The sequence below is a fragment of the Triticum aestivum genome, chromosome 6D, assembly GCF_018294505.1.
Source record: "Triticum aestivum cultivar Chinese Spring chromosome 6D, IWGSC CS RefSeq v2.1, whole genome shotgun sequence".
NCBI classification, from domain to species: domain Eukaryota; kingdom Viridiplantae; phylum Streptophyta; class Magnoliopsida; order Poales; family Poaceae; genus Triticum; species Triticum aestivum.
In genome coordinates this window covers 486,204,636-486,221,371 of record NC_057811.1, presented here as the reverse complement: position 1 = coordinate 486,221,371, position 16,736 = coordinate 486,204,636, and the positions used below count along the sequence as shown (strand labels likewise).

General features: G+C 46.7%; 3 protein-coding genes across 4 annotated transcripts; 2 read left to right on the top strand and 1 right to left on the bottom strand.

The window, feature by feature from the left end:
• Positions 1 to 1,461: 1,461 nt before the first annotated feature.
• Positions 1,462 to 4,054, bottom strand: LOC123146254 (uncharacterized). The gene is made up of 4 exons (XM_044565872.1): positions 3,830 to 4,054; positions 3,647 to 3,724; positions 3,020 to 3,112; positions 1,462 to 1,768 (listed from the first exon to the last, which is right to left on the bottom strand). The coding sequence occupies exons 1-4, from the start codon at positions 3,830 to 3,832 to the stop codon at positions 1,661 to 1,663; spliced, it is 282 nt and encodes a 93-aa protein (XP_044421807.1). The 5' UTR covers positions 3,833 to 4,054; the 3' UTR covers positions 1,462 to 1,660.
• Positions 4,055 to 6,128: 2,074 nt separating this feature from the next.
• On the top strand, positions 6,129 to 12,411 carry LOC123146253 (FHA domain-containing protein DDL). 2 transcript variants are annotated; one of them, XM_044565870.1, is made up of 11 exons: positions 6,129 to 6,281; positions 7,199 to 8,159; positions 8,547 to 8,578; positions 9,244 to 9,310; positions 9,487 to 9,544; positions 9,726 to 9,818; positions 11,202 to 11,316; positions 11,399 to 11,446; positions 11,569 to 11,614; positions 11,725 to 11,795; positions 11,927 to 12,411. In XM_044565870.1, the coding sequence occupies exons 2-11, from the start codon at positions 7,206 to 7,208 to the stop codon at positions 11,964 to 11,966; spliced, it is 1,524 nt and encodes a 507-aa protein (XP_044421805.1). In that variant the 5' UTR covers positions 6,129 to 6,281; positions 7,199 to 7,205; the 3' UTR covers positions 11,967 to 12,411. The 2 variants fall into 2 exon arrangements, with proteins under 2 accessions (XP_044421805.1, XP_044421806.1); XM_044565871.1 differs by lacking the exons at positions 11,202 to 11,316; positions 11,399 to 11,446; positions 11,569 to 11,614; positions 11,725 to 11,795; positions 11,927 to 12,411 and adding an exon at positions 10,735 to 11,058.
• A 347-nt stretch (positions 12,412 to 12,758) lies between these two features.
• On the top strand, positions 12,759 to 15,354 carry LOC123146252 (rop guanine nucleotide exchange factor 3). The gene is made up of 7 exons (XM_044565869.1): positions 12,759 to 13,387; positions 13,475 to 13,591; positions 13,707 to 13,861; positions 13,975 to 14,049; positions 14,140 to 14,418; positions 14,533 to 14,868; positions 14,972 to 15,354. The coding sequence occupies exons 1-7, from the start codon at positions 13,114 to 13,116 to the stop codon at positions 15,137 to 15,139; spliced, it is 1,404 nt and encodes a 467-aa protein (XP_044421804.1). The 5' UTR covers positions 12,759 to 13,113; the 3' UTR covers positions 15,140 to 15,354.
• Positions 15,355 to 16,736: the final 1,382 nt, after the last annotated feature.

The window sequence follows — 16,736 nt, the reverse complement described above, 5'->3', positions numbered from 1 at the left end:
TTTTACACAAGCATAAGGGCATAAAAGAGTAACATCAGCACTGAGGCTTGTTGGAAATATTAGCACTTTTTCGATTAGACTTATCCACGAGTAAACAGTAAGCATGGCATAAAAGGTATGCATCTCATAGCGATACCTAAGCGTACTAGCACGTACAGAACATAGAATTGAACCTTTTATGAGCAGCACATATACGGCTAGCATAAGTACGAGTAAACGAGGGATGAACGGATCATACCCTCCGGTTGGCCAGGCCAACGCGGCGGCGGCAGCAGCAGCCTCGGCGTCGTCCGTGGCCTTCTTCTTAGCGGCGGCGGCGGCCATGGTGTCGATGCAGAGGAAGTAGTGGAAGCAAAGGCGAACGGAGTTGGGGACGGATCGGGAGCAGTCGCGTCGAGACGCTCCCCAAAAACCTTATTGCCGTTCTCCCGGGCAGGATCTCGAACGACAGGGTTCCGGAGGCACCTGCTCTCCCGACCAGCCGTGCACGCGGTCGTCGGGATGGGATCGCCGGAGGCAGCATAGAGTGAGGAACAGTAGATGACGGCTAGGTCACGCGAGAGGGAGTGAGTGAACCGAACTTTTTTACTTCACTCGTCAGAGCCTTCTTATATAGTCCGTAAGGGAGAAAGTCGTGGACAGTGGCCCACATGTTAGTGACTCGTTAATTAATCCCTGATTAATTAATTCGTTCCTGAGCGGCAAAAATAAGCTTCGGCTCATTCCCGCAACCCGCGGCGCGCGCGCGTCAAGGCGGGCGGCGGAGGAGGAGGAGCGCGCGTGTACGACTCGTCTTCCCAAGCTCCCAATGGCAAGTGGTAGAGCAGCCCTTATAAAGGGGTCTCAACTCTCCTCAACTAGCAAGGTAGGACTAAACTTCGCACCACCCGCCATCTCATACATGGGCCTCAAGATTAACCAGGGATTAGTGTCTTATATGGGCCTAAGCCCATCCATAATCCAACAAGGCTTACTTCAGTCTTGTTTGCTGCAGGCTTCAACGGGCAGACAGATGGGACTCTCTCGGGCCTCCTGTATTCTCATCCAAACATGCGATAAACCTTAATGAGCACTCAAACCATGGGTCTGTGTTGTGATGCCGACCATTTCACCACATGGCCTGCACTTTTTTGACGTGTTCGTTGTGTGTTGGTGACGGCTTAGATCACTATTATACGGAGGCTAGCGAAGGTTGCTGCTACACATGGTCTCTGGCATGGGAGAATCCATCCATTTCACTACGACGGTCATTTGTAAATTGTAATACAGCTAAATCACGAGGGAGATAAACGAGTAATCCAAGACAGCCTTTACCCGTGCCAACGCATGATGACAGTTGTTGCCAAGATGGACGTGCAAGTGATGGAAGTCATATGTATATTACCAAGTTGTTGACGGTTGGACACGCATTTGTGTTATGCAATAGGATCATCTCTCATCATCCTAATTGCACTGTTGCAATTCACGAGAAATATTACACAAACATTAGTAGAGTACATGCAAATCAAGGCACATACAAAACACACATGCACACACAAATAATGTTGGAAAAGGAACCGTGAGAAACACCATTGTAACATTTAATATCTATTGCTCCAAGTATACATTCTTACAATAATTATTTTTTAGTTGCGGTTTGATTATAAACACAACGCATGTGTTAATCATCTTTCTTCCCGTCCGTTGTGGCACTCTGGGGTTCCATCAGAGTTTTTGATTCACCTGCGACATGTGGGTTAACTAGAGGCGTTGATTCACCTGTTACACCCTGCACACAAAAAGTAACAGAAATGTATAAGCACTTCAGAGCGTCCACAATGTCTAGAGGCAAGCTTGCCTCTTAAACCGGGACCCATGGTCCTGCCTCTTATCTCAACTGAAAACTGCGCAATGTGTAGTCTCTATCTTCAGTGCCAAAGCTAGACCAACAACTGAATAATATATCCTACCTTTGCCAACCAACCCATCACTCCCTCCTACAATTAACTGGTTGACAAGTGGGGACGGTGAAATATTTTATTCAGCAAGAAGCCTTGGAGGCGGGCGCTTAGCTTGGAGGTGTCTAAGTTTTTTTTGGCTTAAGAGGCAGAGGATGAAGTGTATAGAGGCAACGTTTAGAGACTTGGAGGCAGCCTTAGAGGCGGCAAATACCCACATTGCGGATGCCTTACAAGCTAAGCCCAAAACTAGTTGCTCATCAAAATCAATATGCAATGGGGCTTAGGCCTGCTATAGTGTAGTGGGTCCTACAACTAACATAAGAAATTCTAGAAGTAGTGAAAGTGATACTGCAATTATTATACTATAACTATGGTGACATATGTGAACTATTCAACACCAAGTCTAGTCATTGATCTTTACTAAAATGAGTACAAATCAAGACACAAGATGATAAGAGAGTGCCAAATCAGCACATTGTTATGCCACTGGTTCATTGTAATCAAATTAACATGAATGAGCAAAATAAAAGATACCCAACAAATCATACTACAACCTAGAATGTACTAAAATTTCTGAGAAACAACAGAAACACTACAAAAGCAAGTAAATATATTCCTGGTTGCCGCACTTAACAATATACAGAAACAGTTCCAAAAACAATACATAAAGCATCCGCATAATGTAACTTATGTTATTTTCCTTAAGGACTGAGAACTTTATTCTAGACAAGCAAAATAAAATGAACTCTATAAATGTGTTCACAGAATCTAATGCCCAAATTTAGTAGGATGGTCCTTATTCACAGTTACAAAAGGCGCACAAGCGGTCTACTGGGTGTATAAGGTTTACATACCTTTTCAAGCTAAGGGGAGCAAAGGATAATTGCCAACTAAGAAGTACTAGCTGCTAAGTTATCTATCGACGTTGGCATGATGTATCAAGCAAATTTATCTGGTTATACTTTGCGCGAGATAAACTGTGAGAGGATGCAAAATCTGGAGAGCAATGATAACCAGCAATCTAGATTTTGCACAAGCATAAGAGGGCAGAAAAGGCTAGCATCGGCATGGAAGCTTACTTCAGTCTTGTTTGCTGCAGGCTTGAACGGGCAGGCAGCTGGGACTCTCTCGGGCCTCCTGTATTCCCATCCAAGCATGCGATAAACCTTGCTCTGCAACAAGCATTCAAACCATGGATCATCAGACGAACTCAACATGAGAACGGATTCCACTATCATCAAGAGCAACAGCAACATGCCAAATTTTTCAGGTAATACATCAAACAATCATCCTTGGATGTGAAGGCGCGCATTACTTGGCAGGGGAACAATCAACACACATGAGTAGAGATCAAACTGATGCATCTAGAGTGACGCAGACACTATTCAATCCTAACCCTCGAGGCCTCGAGGAACACTAGGCATCTATGGTACCAAATTCATTTATCTCGCTACCACGTTGCTAGGTGTATCGCCCAGCGCAACCTCGCAGCCAGTGAAACACATACACAGCAAAGCCTTGCTGAAAGAGGAACCAGCCAATTCAAGGCGGCCTGACTGACCGCCTAAGCGTGCTGCTGCCACTACGAATCCGAGAACCGAGGAGATACCAGAGGAATCGGCGGCACCAGATTCGACAGCACCACCAACCGGCCGGCGCAGGCGGGCGGGGCGGGGAAGGAAGGGAAGAGGGGGCGGGGGGCTTACGAGGAGGAGGTCGAAGAGGTAGGGGAGCGCGTTGACGAAGGGGATGAGGAAGAGCGGGATCAGGCACGCCACGCACACCTAGCATCAGCAGCAGACGAAATCAATCAGTCAGATCGGAGCGGAACCGCGGAGGAGGATTCGCGCGCGGATCGGCGGCGGCGGCCGCAACGGGATGGGGCTCACCATGGCTTCGTCGGGGAGGGAGGGAGGGAGGGATCGGGAGCGCGGAGGAAGCAGTCAGTCGTCTGGATTTTGACCGGATCGGGGTCGGCTCGGTTGGTCTGAGGAAGAAGAAGACGGAGAAGGTGGGTGGGGTGGGGGGAGGAGGAGTCAGCGGCGCGTGCGCGTCGGCTTTGTTCGTTCGTTCGGCGCCGCTCGGGGGCCCGTGGCCCAGGAAGTGTTGTTCGTCTTCTGCCGTGAGAAAACGAGCGTGTCCACGACTCATCATACTATTTCACCCAAAACGATACTCAAATCACAACTATGAAAATCAAAATAGCCAACCCTTGTTCTAATTCAATCATTTCTTTCACCATCGATAAATAGGCAACACGATGGTTTTTCAATGTTAAGCACTAAGCACGTTTAGCCTTTTTTTTCTCTAAAAAAAGAGTAATGGCACCTTTCGAAAAAGGAGAGTAATGACACCACGTAATCACAACCCGTGTAAACAAATCGCAGCATTGGTTTACGGGCGATTACGCCTACCCCCGTCTATCAGAGCCCTTGGTTCCAATTCATCATCGCCCCGCTCCGCTCTCTTCCCCTCCCCACTACCACCTCCGCCGGCCTAAATCATCCAACGAGCGGCAAGACTGGAACTTCCGCCGTCCTTTGAACTACCTCTCGGAGTGTTCCGCGAGCCACTGAGCAGGGGAGCAAAACCGGCCACCGATCTGCTCCACAACGCCACCACGGTGGGAGCATCTAGGTTCTTCTTTCCACGTCGTCGTCCTCCCCCAACATCAGCCATTCTCAAGATCTTGACGCGCCCTTCCTCCGGTCCCCTTTCCTCACATCTCCATTAAAACTAGGTTTAGGCTTCTTTTTCATTGTTTTCTTGTTGATTTGTTGTTGATTCAACGAGTAATTGTAGTTCATGATGTCGTTTTTCACACGGATTGTGCCCGCTCTGTGCACATGTATTTGATTTGTAATGTTAGTCATTAGTAAATTATTATTGACGCACATTTGGAATTGGACATGGTGAGCAATGGTTCTTCAAGATGTTGCTGCCTTGAAGCAATAGTAAGAAGGGACAATTGTAGCAAACAAAACACCTGTATGTAACGTGATACCATTACCAATCTGAACAAAACAAAACAAAAAGTTTCCCGCTAAATCCCAATTCCCTCGGCGATCCAATACTGCTACCATTATATATCTTGTCCATGACTCATGATCAAAGCCGATGTGGAATCTATAAATTCCGATGCTACGTGAGGAGAGTTGATGCTCAAACATCCAATGCGGCTTCATCATATGGGAATCCAGTAATCTTCCCACAACTTGGTATCCATATCATTACCAATTCTTCTAATTAGGCCTTGTTTGAGAATGTCTCTTCTTCTACAATTGCCCTCCATATTTGACTTGGGTGTGATCTCAGCTCAACTTGCAACAAAGAAGCGTTAGGAAAATAGACAATCTTCAAAATCCGAGCACTAAAGACTTCGGATTTTGCAGTATGCGCCAGACCTGCCTTGCTAGCAGAGATAAATTAAAGAGTTCAAAGTCTTTAAACCCTAGGCCTCCCATGCCTTTGAGCTGTGTCATGTCCTTCCATGATACCCAATGTGAGTTTCGCTGACCATCTCTACTTCCCCACCAAAATTTTCGGATTACCATGTTTAGTTTCTCACATAGACCCCTTGGGAGTTTGAAGAAATACATAGAGTAAACTAGCAGAGCTTGGGCTACAGCCTTGAACCAAATCTCTTTAGCAGCCATTGACATAGTCCACTCAATCCGTCACTAGACCCTGCTCCAAAGACGACCCTTTAAATATTTGAAGGCCCTATTCTTCGATAACCCCACATCAGATGGCATCCTAAGATAATTTTCATCCAACGTCTCATTTGAAACTTGTAGCAAAGCCTTTTACCTCCGTTCTAATATTTTGAACCCCTTTACCGAAGTAGATTGATGACTTTTCAAATTTTATCCGTTGCCTGTAGGTTGTAGCCATGCAGTCCAACAAGTATCCAACACCTGATGCATCTCCGGCACTCCCACGCCATTAGCCTTTAAGAACAACAGGGTGTCATCTGCGAATAAAAGATGCCTTTTTTGTATAAGATGGTGCACAGATTCCTTGGTCGCACGGATTCATTTTTTTCCCAGAATGGTGCACAAATTCCTTGTTTTTTTTAGTTGAATTCCTTGTTTTTTTTAGTTGAATTCCTTGTTTTTTTTAGTTGAATTCCTTGTTTTTTTAGAATACAAAGGTCGGCGTAGCCTGTGCCCGGCCCAAACAAAACATCGAGCTCCCGGGCCGAATCCGCTGCCCGTCGTGCTACTAGGCCCTTCCCTCCCTCCCCCTCTCTCTCCCCCCGTTTCATCTTCACCGAGTCCAGCAGCTCGTCGAGCGCGCGGCGGCGGCGGCAGCGGAACCCCGGCGGCGACGACGGCCCCGGTAAGCTTCTACGCGTCCCCGCACCCTCGCTCCACCCCGTCTCCTCCCCGCACCTCCTCGCCCGCGCCCCCTCGTCCTCCTCTCCTATGGCGCCTCCTCCCTCCCTCTCTCCCACCAGCGGCCCCCTCCCATGGCGCGCGCCCCCCTCCGCCACCATCCCTCTCCCCATGGCGGCCCCTCCCGCCTCATTCCCTCCACCCGTGGCTCCGCCTCCTCTCTGCCGTGGCTCCTCTCTCTGGCCTTCTCCCTCCCTGCCCTGAACCCTAGAACGGCACGGCCAGCACGGCCCCGAATCCTAACCAGTTCTCCCCTATAGTAGGTCAATCCAGCTCGAAATTAGCAAAAGCGCAGCAATCCGTGCCTTCTGATATTTTGCAGTGCATTTTTGTGGCTAGATGCATACGAACTGAAGCATGTGTCCCTGTGTTTTATTCTCGTGGTCTGATGGTTGGAACTCATGTATGCTCATTTGCGCTCTCTGCTTAATTAGATTGCTGCTGAGTTTTCTCACGCTCTGTTTATAATTATGTGTAGCTGGACGGTGGTGGAAACTGAACCAAGCACTGATTTTTTACGCCCATCGACACACACACACACATTGGGGAAAGCAATTCTGTGCTTGCAGCACTGTCAGTAGTTTGAGTCCATGGCCGAGTGTCTAATTTTAATTGTATTAACGTTGAACTTGATATGGTTTCTGCTTTGTGCTGGAAACATATATTTTGCAAAAGGCATTTATCCGCCACAGTATGCTCTTGTAAGGCATATTTTGATGTGAGATATTGGATTTTTTTTTAGCGTGTCACAAGTTAGCACCCCACCCTTGGATCATCCCTGGCTCTCCCACTGCTGCGATTCGGGAACCCTCATGGTTTCTCCATTATTTCTCCTTCTGAATTGATTTGTGATACTTTCAGGTGAGGAATGGCTTCTACTGTGGACCGGAGGGATCAATCCTCCCGGAGGTCGGGGCACACGAGGTCCTGTTCTCCAGCGAGGGAGCGCGTATCGCCTCCACGCAAGCAGAGCCCGCCAGCTCGGAGGGAGAGGTCACGGCCTGAGAGGACTGGCTCGCCTAGGAGGTCGGGGCACACAAGGTCCCGTTCTCCGGCCAGGGAGCGAGTGTCGCCTCCACGCAAGCACAGCCCGTCAGCTCGGAGGGAGAGGTCACATGCTGAGAGGAGTGGCTCGCCTAGGAGGCGGTCCCCTGTTAAGGCTAGCCTTTCACATAGGGAGATGTCGCCACAGAGAGAGAAGGCGAAGGAGCGGGTCAGGTCGCCGAAACATGCACGGTCCCCATCGCCTGCTGGGAAACGACAGTCTCGGTCGCTCTCACCGCGCTCCAAGCGACTAAGGAGAGCTCAGGCTGAGCGGGAAGGGGCCGATGTAACTGAGGGTGACCGTCGGAGGCCTCCCAGTAGTGAAGACCGGGGCACACGGAAGCACAGGGAGCGTGCTGAGGGTGCGTCAAGGGATAGGAAGGTGGAGCCAAAAGATGATAGGAGTGCCTTCACAGGTAGAAGACTGGATGATGATGATGATGATGGAAGGGGTCACTCAAGAGATAGAAGAACTGACAGGGATGATCGGTCAGGTGCTTCGAGAGAGGCACGATCAGGCCGGGACGGCGACAGACATGATTCAAGAGGGAAAAGGTCAGACCCGGACCGAAAAGGTGGTTCCAGGGAGCAAAGGACAGATCAAAGTCCCAGAAGGGATTCCGTGCGAGATAGAATGGCAGACCGGGATGAGAACAATGGTGGATCAGGACGATCATCTAGGCGTGGCCGGTCAGGGTCTCCAGAAGAGCATAGACATAGGGGCAGACATGAATCTCACACATCACCACGGGCATCCAGAAGTGCAGCACATCGTGAGGTGTGTGGTGACACCCAACCCTTTTCCTCATATCTCTCCATAATTCCGTATGTTACTTGGCTCCCTGTCTACGTTTATTGCATGTATGTTCCTTGTTACTGCCCAATATCTAATAAGCTCCACCTAAATGAATAGGATGCCAGAAAATCATTTCATACCTTGGAATATCAATTGGACGCTGTGCAACTTGTGTAAACAGTAGCTCACACTTCATTATACATACCATACACTAAACATGACCCATTTGAACCCTCTCGTCTGCAAATCTGTTGGATATAATTAGTAGTCATATACCATCTCAATTTTAAACTAATATGGTACTTTCATGTTGCTATTTTATCATGGCGTGTAGACTTCAGTCTGAAAGTTGTTTTTGATCTGTTTCAGGATACAAGCTCTAGAGTGGATGTGGCATCCCGGTGAGTGTTCAAAACTCTTGTCTTATGGCCATTTTATATTCTCAAAAGAAGCTTTGTTTATTACAATTTTCTGTTTGTTGATATAGGCATATACATTAAGGGAAATTATATATCGTTATAATGATTAATTATGATTTGTATTAAGTTGGTCCTGTACCTGAACTCTAATGTGTTGTCGAGTGGCATGAAGATTTATGTCGTACTATGGTGGCAGATGCAAATTTGGTCCTTTGCATGGCAAAAGAAGGATCTCTCCAATTTTATAAACATGTTTGTTTGTCAAGCATCTTCCCCTGTCAAGTGAATACACATACTTATAGTTGGGGCAATTAATTTTCTCTTATTTTTGGGTCATTATCATTCTTTTTGAAAACCATCTCAGTTGGGATCACCTTAATTGCTTGTGACTTTCTTCTATATTGTGAAAGCAATCATGCACCATGTTTTCTTTATTACTGGTCAAGTACGTTGGGTTGGCTCTTCTCTGCTGGGTCGCTATGTTTATGCCATATTTCTGAATCATTTATGTTCTACTCGAGGATTCTATATTACCAGAGTGTCTTGTTGGTTCTTATGTGTTTGAAGCATGCTATTTTGCTTTAACCAATGTTCTTTCTGCTATGCATTTTTTGTCTGCAATTATTAACCTCCACTGTTTTGGTCAGGAGTGGTGATGCTGATTCATTGGCAATGATGAATACTGCTGCAGAAGCTCTGGAGGTGAAAGAAAAGGTAGTCCACACACCATGATGGATATTGCATTAATGTCAATTCAATTATCTGAAGAATGTTCATATATGAGATGATTGTTGCTTTCTGGTAATGCTTGTCATAACAGCAGTTGTTTGCGTTGTCTTTCTTTTTGTTTACTACACATTCTTACTTTAGCAAATGCATTTATTTTGCAGCAAAAACCATCATTTGAGTTGTCTGGAAAGCTTGCCGAGGAGACTAACAAAGTTGGAGGTGCTGATCGCAAGCATGTATATCTTGAATATTTATTTTTTGCATGATCAGTGATCATAGACACCTACAGTTCCTATGATTGTTGTATAACCAATTAGAAAGGCTGACACCAGCTTTCCCTTGTGTGCACCGTTACTGTACAATCTCCAGAGCTGACAGTTTATTTTGTCTTCCTCTTCAGGTATAACTTTGTTGTATTCAGAACCTCCAGAGGCTCGCAAATCAGATATTAGATGGAGACTCTATGTATTCAAGGGCGGTGAAGCACTGAATGGTACTTATTCTTGGCTTGTTACTCTCCATATACGAAGCTATTGTTTGCTTCATGTCATGCTATCCATCAATTTAATAGTTGTTACAAAGGAAATTGGAGAAATGGGATGTTTTTTTCCCACATACGCCAACGGTAGTAATACAGTTATCTTATTTGGCAGTCAATTCTCTATTTCCGCCCCAGCATTGCGAAGAAAAGTAGGTTCAGTAGCAAGTATTAAGTGACTCAACGTGACAAAACAGGCCTTCATACAAATACCATTTGTCCTAATCTCGGAAGTTTTAGACAAACATTTAATGGGGGACAAAGGCAGTAACCAGAAGTTCACTATGATATAGGCTTGTTTTGGATTAAAATCATTATTTCCTTTTTCTGGATAGTAAATAGGTCCCATGAGGTAACTATACGCTATACCAGTCAGATACAAACACTAAATTTGTGAAATATAAAGGATGTGTCGATTCAGGGTGCAAGTGGGACTAATAGCAAGTTGCCTGCTTCTCTCTGCCCCATCCTGTGTGTGTTATTGGGTCGTTTGTGGTAGCCTGCCAACCGGCACCGTCTACTACACAGCATCGACATACACGCACAATGTAGTCTTGCTAGTAGTTATTCGTTCCTGCTAGGTACATGGTGTGTCTGTCCATACTTGATACACAAATAATTAAACATGATTCGATCAACAGGGTGTGAAATACATAGTTAGCAAAACTATCTCAGAATTCAGAAAATCTTTGGCTCATGTAGCAATGAATCGATATCAATACTTTTTATGATCAATGTCCCTGCTGCATCTGAACATGAATTAAGCAGTGATACACATGATCAGCTGATCAGTTTATACTTTACAGCATCAGGTGTGTGTAGAGAAAAATCATTGTGTTCACGTATATGCTGAGGGTTGAGTTTTCTGTAGAACGGAGAAGAATCTCTGCTGAAGCAGGCCAGCGGCTGCTTGATTTGACTGTCCAGGCAGACTATGCGGGATAACTGGGCAAAGATGTGGCTGAACGAGTGGCCATGGGCACCCGCACACTATGTTATGTGGCATGGTTATGTGCCAGTATTCTCAAATTGGACTTGGTAAATATCAGAATAATGATATGGATTGTGAATGACTTCCTTAATAATACCACTTACACGCTGGTGCTTTATAAATGACTCGCTAGATTTGTTTCCAGTTATAGTGAATGCACTGAAGTCAATGGCAATAAGCAGGTTAATAAAGATGTTAGGGCATGTTGTACCTTAGTTAGCAATTTAATGTGGAATTCCAACATAGCAAGGATGTAGGGTGAACTGCTGAAGAATTGGCATGCTCTTCTTGATGACATGATACTTCAGTTGCTTGAATGTTTCTGATGATGCTACCTGATTGAACAGAACCGCTGTATGTTCATCGCATGAGCCATTACCTTTTTGGAAGGGAGAGGAGAATTGCAGACATCCCCACCGACCATCCCTCCTGCAGCAAGCAACATGCGGTTCTTCAATATAGGTCATCCCAAGTGCCTAACACTCTTATCTGCGTATGTTGAGAAATCATACTCTGATCAAATGATCTTTTGCCTATTATTCAGACTTATAGAGAAGGAGCAACCAGATGGCATGATGTCAAAGCAAGTGAGGTACTTAGCTATTGTTGTAGATAGCAGTATGCCGTAATTGATCCCCATGCTTATCCTAGTTCTTTGAGTACTTGGTATGTTAATAAATGATGATTGTTTTGTCTTTCTGCCCGTTTTGATAGGCCTTATCTGATGGATCTTGGTAGTACCAATGGGACTTTTATTAATGTAAGTTTTCATGATACTACATGTTTTCCACATATATCATTTCAACCTTAGTTTGCGTTACACCACTTCAATTTCTCTCTCTCTTACTTAAACGTGCTGTAATGCTACAGGAGGATCGCATTGAGTCCCACCGCTACTATGAACTCTTCGAAAGGGACAACATTAAGTTTGGCAACAGTAGGTATGGTCATGACAATCTAATAGTCTATTACTTATTATTTTCCTAGATCTTATTGTTTGAGCAACCTCTTGCCAACATAACCGGCCTTCCGAGTTATGGGTGTGAATGAATGTTTCTTCCGTTGGTTGCAGCCGGGAGTACGTGTTGCTCCATGAGAACTCGACAGACTGAGCGGAGGAGTGAGGCAGATGCGGAGCGTGTCGGCGGATCTTTGCTTTTGAGCTGCCAGGGGTAGTCGATGGACGGTTGAGATACTACTTTTGTTCTGTCGGTCATGGTTCCTTCCTAGATGGATTCTTGTGGCCATTGAGTGGAGCTTTCTTTAGCTTGCAGCCATATACATACATGCATAGATTTTGTGATATCCGGATTACTTTTTTGCTTGATTGCTGAGAGACTGATTGACTTGCCGCATTATCTGCTCTATGCTTGTTGCATTCACCTAAGTGTTGTATTTTATCGCTCTGTTTTGAATCAGGAGCTGGAAGTTATTGTAGTGAATGCAGCAGTCCTTTTTTATTTTTAGGAATTCCACCCAAACTCAGAGGCCATCTTGACTCCAGAAAACGGTTAATTTCGTGTCAAAAAAATATAAAATCAATGGCATAGGACTTAATTGCTCGCTCATCTCCTCTGCCCGCTATGGATGGAGTTTGCGGTCACCTGGCACGGCGAGGCGTCGATGCCGTCCACGGCGTTTGGCGTGTGCTGCGCGCGCTGCAAGGACAACGGCGTCCATGGCGGGTGCGTCGACGACATCCCAGTCTCCTACCTCCTCCCTTGGGCGGCCCAAGTCACATCAAGGAAGCCTGCTCTCGGATCGCTCACGTTTGCATATGCTTCTGCTATCAACTACTACTACTACTTTACTTGATGACCAGTTAGTCGCCTCCCACCTTCTTCGCTCTTAATTTTATGCTCCAGAGCCCATACTGATTAAGATACACCGATCCTACCTGCGTGGCCACCATTTCGTTGCCGGCACATACATACATTTTTGCATATATTTTTTTCATTTTTCAATTTGTGGTCATACATACTTGGTGCCTGCCATGATCATGTACTACCACCAACTGGAAAAAGAATGAGTATGTTGTGCCAATACATGAGTAGCACGTAGCCAGCCTAGCTGTGGGGAGGATCAGACTTTGCTTACAAGTTTTGAACCAGTGGACCAGCCTATGCCTGCCTCCTTGTTGTTGCCAAGACTCAAACCTATGCCGGCCCCTTCTGCTCTTAGCAACAAGCCACAGCCATTCTTGCACCATCCATATTTCTTCCCTCAAGGTCCGAAGAAGCACCACCAGCAGCAGCAGCAATGGGCGACAGTTCGGCCTTCCCGGGCTTCCACAGCCAGTACAGCTACGACCGCGACTACGCGCGCCCGCTCTTCCGCGTCGCCTCCTTCTCCTCCGAGAGAGGCGGCGACGAGCACGGGCACGAGCACTCGCCGCGGGGGCGCGGCGGCGCCATGGCCCGCACGGCGTCCTTCAAGGTGACCGCGGCGCCGTCGCGCCTCTCGCAGGCGATGAGCAAGCTGAGCATGAAGAAGCTGCAGCAGGCCGTCGACGAGAGGTCCGTGGAAGACGAAGGTATAGATCACCAGAATCTGTTTTTTCTCCTTTGTTCCTGCATGCATGCAGACATGCAGTCTGGCTGATGCGTAGTGTGCCGCTCAGAAATGGAGCTGATGAAGGAGAAGTACACCAAGCTGCTCCTCGGGGAGGACATGTCCGGCGGCGGCAAGGGCGTCTGCACCGCCGTCGCCATCTCCAACGCCATCACCAACCTATATGGTACGTACGTACGTACCTAGTTCCTGCTACGAACTAATTGTAGATGAAACAATTTTCTCTGTTGAATGGACGAACTTGGTCCTGATGCATGCATGCATCCATCCAATCCATGCAGCGACTGTGTTTGGGACCTGCCACAGGTTGCAGTCACTGCCCCCCGAGAAGAGATCAATGTGGAACCGGGAGATGGACTGCCTCCTCTCCATCTGCGAGTACATCGTCGAGTTCGCACCGACGGTCCAGGCCAGACCCGACGGAAGCACACACGATGTAACCCATGCCAACATCCATCACACACACATGCATCCTTCCAGCTGATAATTAGTAAGTTCAAGCTTTCTGCTTAATTACTAACAAACATATTTGTATATTTGTATGTGCAGGTGATGGCAACCTCACCGCGATCAGACATCCTGATGAACCTCCCCGCGCTCGAGAAGCTAGAAACCATGCTCCTTGTAAAGCCTCCTCCCATTCACATACTTTGTTCATATCAACTCTCGTAGCACAACACATGTATGACTGACTCTGCAAGTGCTTGCCTGCAGGGCATATTGGACAGCTTTGACAAGGCGGAGTTCTGGTACGCGGACCAGAGGAAGCAGTCCTTCAGCGAAACCAAGAAGCCGTCTTTCAAGCGCAACGAGGATAAGTGGTGGTTGCCCGAGCCATGCGTGCCGGAATCCGGCCTCTCCGATGCTCTCCACCGTGAGCTGCAGCACAAGAGGGACCAGGCTAGCCAGATCCACAAGATGGCCATGGAGATCAACAACGCCATCCTCTCCGAAATGCAAATCCCATCCTCATACATAGAAACCCTTCCCAAGGTACGCATATCTGAAGATCAAGTATCCATGTATATATGTAGTCTGTCAAAAAAAAGATAGTATCACTTTCTCCCTCTCTGAGAGATTGTGCATTTCTTGTTGATCAAACAACAGACCGGGAAAGTCGGGACGGGCGACGTCATATACCGGTACATGTCCTCGGGGGATCAGTTCTCGCCGGACCACCTCCTCGACTTCCTCAACTTGAGCTCCGAGCACGAGGCGCTCGAGATCGCCGACCGTGTCGAGGCCGCAATGTATGTGTGGAGAAGGAAAGCTAGCATGACCCACGTGGTGACCAAATGGGAGAATGTCACCGAGCTGAATGCCGATGGGGACAAGAATTTGATCCTGGCAAGCAGGGCCAGGAGCCTGCTGCTCTGCTTGAAACAAAGATTTCCAGGCCTCTCACAGACCACCCTCGACACGAGCAAGATTCACTACAATAAGGTAATGATCGATTCATATATAAGCTTATTAGGATAGCAAGTGGTTAAATAAAAGGAGAGCTAATTAACATTTTTGAATCTTCATTTTCCCCTCTGGCCCACAGGATATTGGACAGGCAATACTTGAAAGCTACTCAAGGGTGCTCGAAAGTTTGGCCTACAGCATTGTCTCCTGGATAGATGACGTTCTCCTTGCAGACGAAAATGCAAAGCAAGGGAATAGCACCAGAATACAGAAGCAAGTATTCAGCCAGGTCTCTCCTCAACGCTGACGATCGATGATGATGAACAAATCATAGAATTAAACGAGTTGATTCATTTCCTGCACGCACGCACAGGATTATTTTGTGATTGGCGTCATGACTTTACCCAGTGGTGTGTTTGACATTGTTTTTGTGAGATGCATTCATGTCATGATGTGTGTAATTACATGTTTGACAGCTTCAGCACATTCCAGACCCCAGCAGATCATAAAAGGTCACAACCATTAACTGTTTCACTCATATACATCTTTCATTGTCCTGCTGCGAAGTAAGCCGACCGCGCCGCCCGCAGTGGCGGACCTAGAAAGAAAATGGAGGGTGTGCACACTTTAAAAAAAAAGTCTATTTCAATTAGCTTGCATGGGCCTAAAAAAAGCTAATTTTTACATGGTGAAAAAATGCTTTCCAAAAATCTGGGTGTGCCATGGCACACCTGGCACACCCCCTGGGTACGCCAGTGCCGCCCCGCTCCTGTCCAGCTTGAGCTGCCTAGGCCAGCGCTTCGTCCCACCACCTATCAGGCCCGACGAGCGGTCCACGGAGCTGCATCCCTACTCACCAGGTCCATGCACATCGCTGTAGATGAGATTTCATCTTCAGGAAGAGGCTTCCTAGAATAGCTCCTTCTGGACAACATGGTGAATGAAAATTCCTTGTGAACATTGCCTAAATTAGAAAATGTGAAAAAAGGTCCTCCCAGTGCACACAACGTGATTCATACAATGTGTGAGAGAGGGGGAGAGAGGACAAGGAAGAAGAAATGGTCAACATGTGCACTTGTTTCTTTTTTGCCAAGTCAGCTCCTGACGAGCGGGACCCACCTGTCGAAAAAGTGATCAAACGGGGCAAATCGACCGATCAGTGTTTTCTGCAAATGAATTACGCAATAAGCAATTTTCCGCAAAAAAACGGTAATGATAACTCCCGAACGTTCGGGATTTAAGCACGGCAACCCGAACGTTTTAGGTGGCAAGTTTAGTTTGCGTGAGATTAGGGAAACATGGCAATTTTCTGATAAAAAGATGAAAAAGGAGAAAGTTGCCATCCCCTATGAACTAAAGTTGCCATCCCCTATGAACTAAAGTTGCCATGTAAAAACGTTCGGAACGAAATGCTCAAAATCCGAACGTTCGGGAGTTATTGGATTCCAAAAAAAAAGAGGAACTAGGTACTTTTCCGAAAACTCTATACTGCCCGATGGTTATTCGAATATCCCCTCTTCCGATGAGGACACAGTCACATGTATGTGTATCATTATTATATTATTAACACCCCTCCATGGTAAAATTAGACCAAAGACAACAACCACGAGGAGCAATCAGAAGAGCCGACGAATCTTTCAGCCTCACAATTTGAAGATATTTCACCGAGAAACCGACATGGTGAGTTGGTGACACGCCTGCTTGGCTCCGTTCGTTGTGCACGTTGCAATGCCATGCCGCTGCATAAAGCACACCCCTCATTAAGCTTAATCCATGTACTACATTTCCGTGACAAGTAATTCCGGACTAAGAGAACATAATTTGTGCATGCACCTTCAGATTTGCTTTGTGCTTCCTTACGACCATCTCACCGTCGATCTCGTTGCAATCATATAGAATATCAA

Excerpts from the sequence above, each read along its gene's own strand:
- LOC123146253 (XM_044565870.1), top strand. The coding sequence starts at position 7,206 with ATGGCTTCTACTGTGGACCGGAGGGATCAATCCTCCCGGAGGTCGGGG. Across the intron at positions 8,160-8,546 it reads GAAGTGCAGCACATCGTGAG|GATACAAGCTCTAGAGTGGA; the intron begins GTGTGTGGTGAC and ends GATCTGTTTCAG. Across the intron at positions 9,311-9,486 it reads CTCTGGAGGTGAAAGAAAAG|CAAAAACCATCATTTGAGTT; the intron begins GTAGTCCACACA and ends TTTATTTTGCAG.
- LOC123146252 (XM_044565869.1), top strand. The coding sequence starts at position 13,114 with ATGGGCGACAGTTCGGCCTTCCCGGGCTTCCACAGCCAGTACAGCTAC. Across the intron at positions 13,592-13,706 it reads CGCCATCACCAACCTATATG|CGACTGTGTTTGGGACCTGC; the intron begins GTACGTACGTAC and ends CAATCCATGCAG. Across the intron at positions 14,050-14,139 it reads AGCTAGAAACCATGCTCCTT|GGCATATTGGACAGCTTTGA; the intron begins GTAAAGCCTCCT and ends GCTTGCCTGCAG.
- LOC123146254 (XM_044565872.1), bottom strand. Across the intron at positions 3,113-3,646 it reads ACCTCTTCGACCTCCTCCTC|AGCAAGGTTTATCGCATGCT; the intron begins GTAAGCCCCCCG and ends TGCTTGTTGCAG. Across the intron at positions 1,769-3,019 it reads CTGCAGCAAACAAGACTGAA|GGTGTAACAGGTGAATCAAC; the intron begins GTAAGCTTCCAT and ends TTTTGTGTGCAG.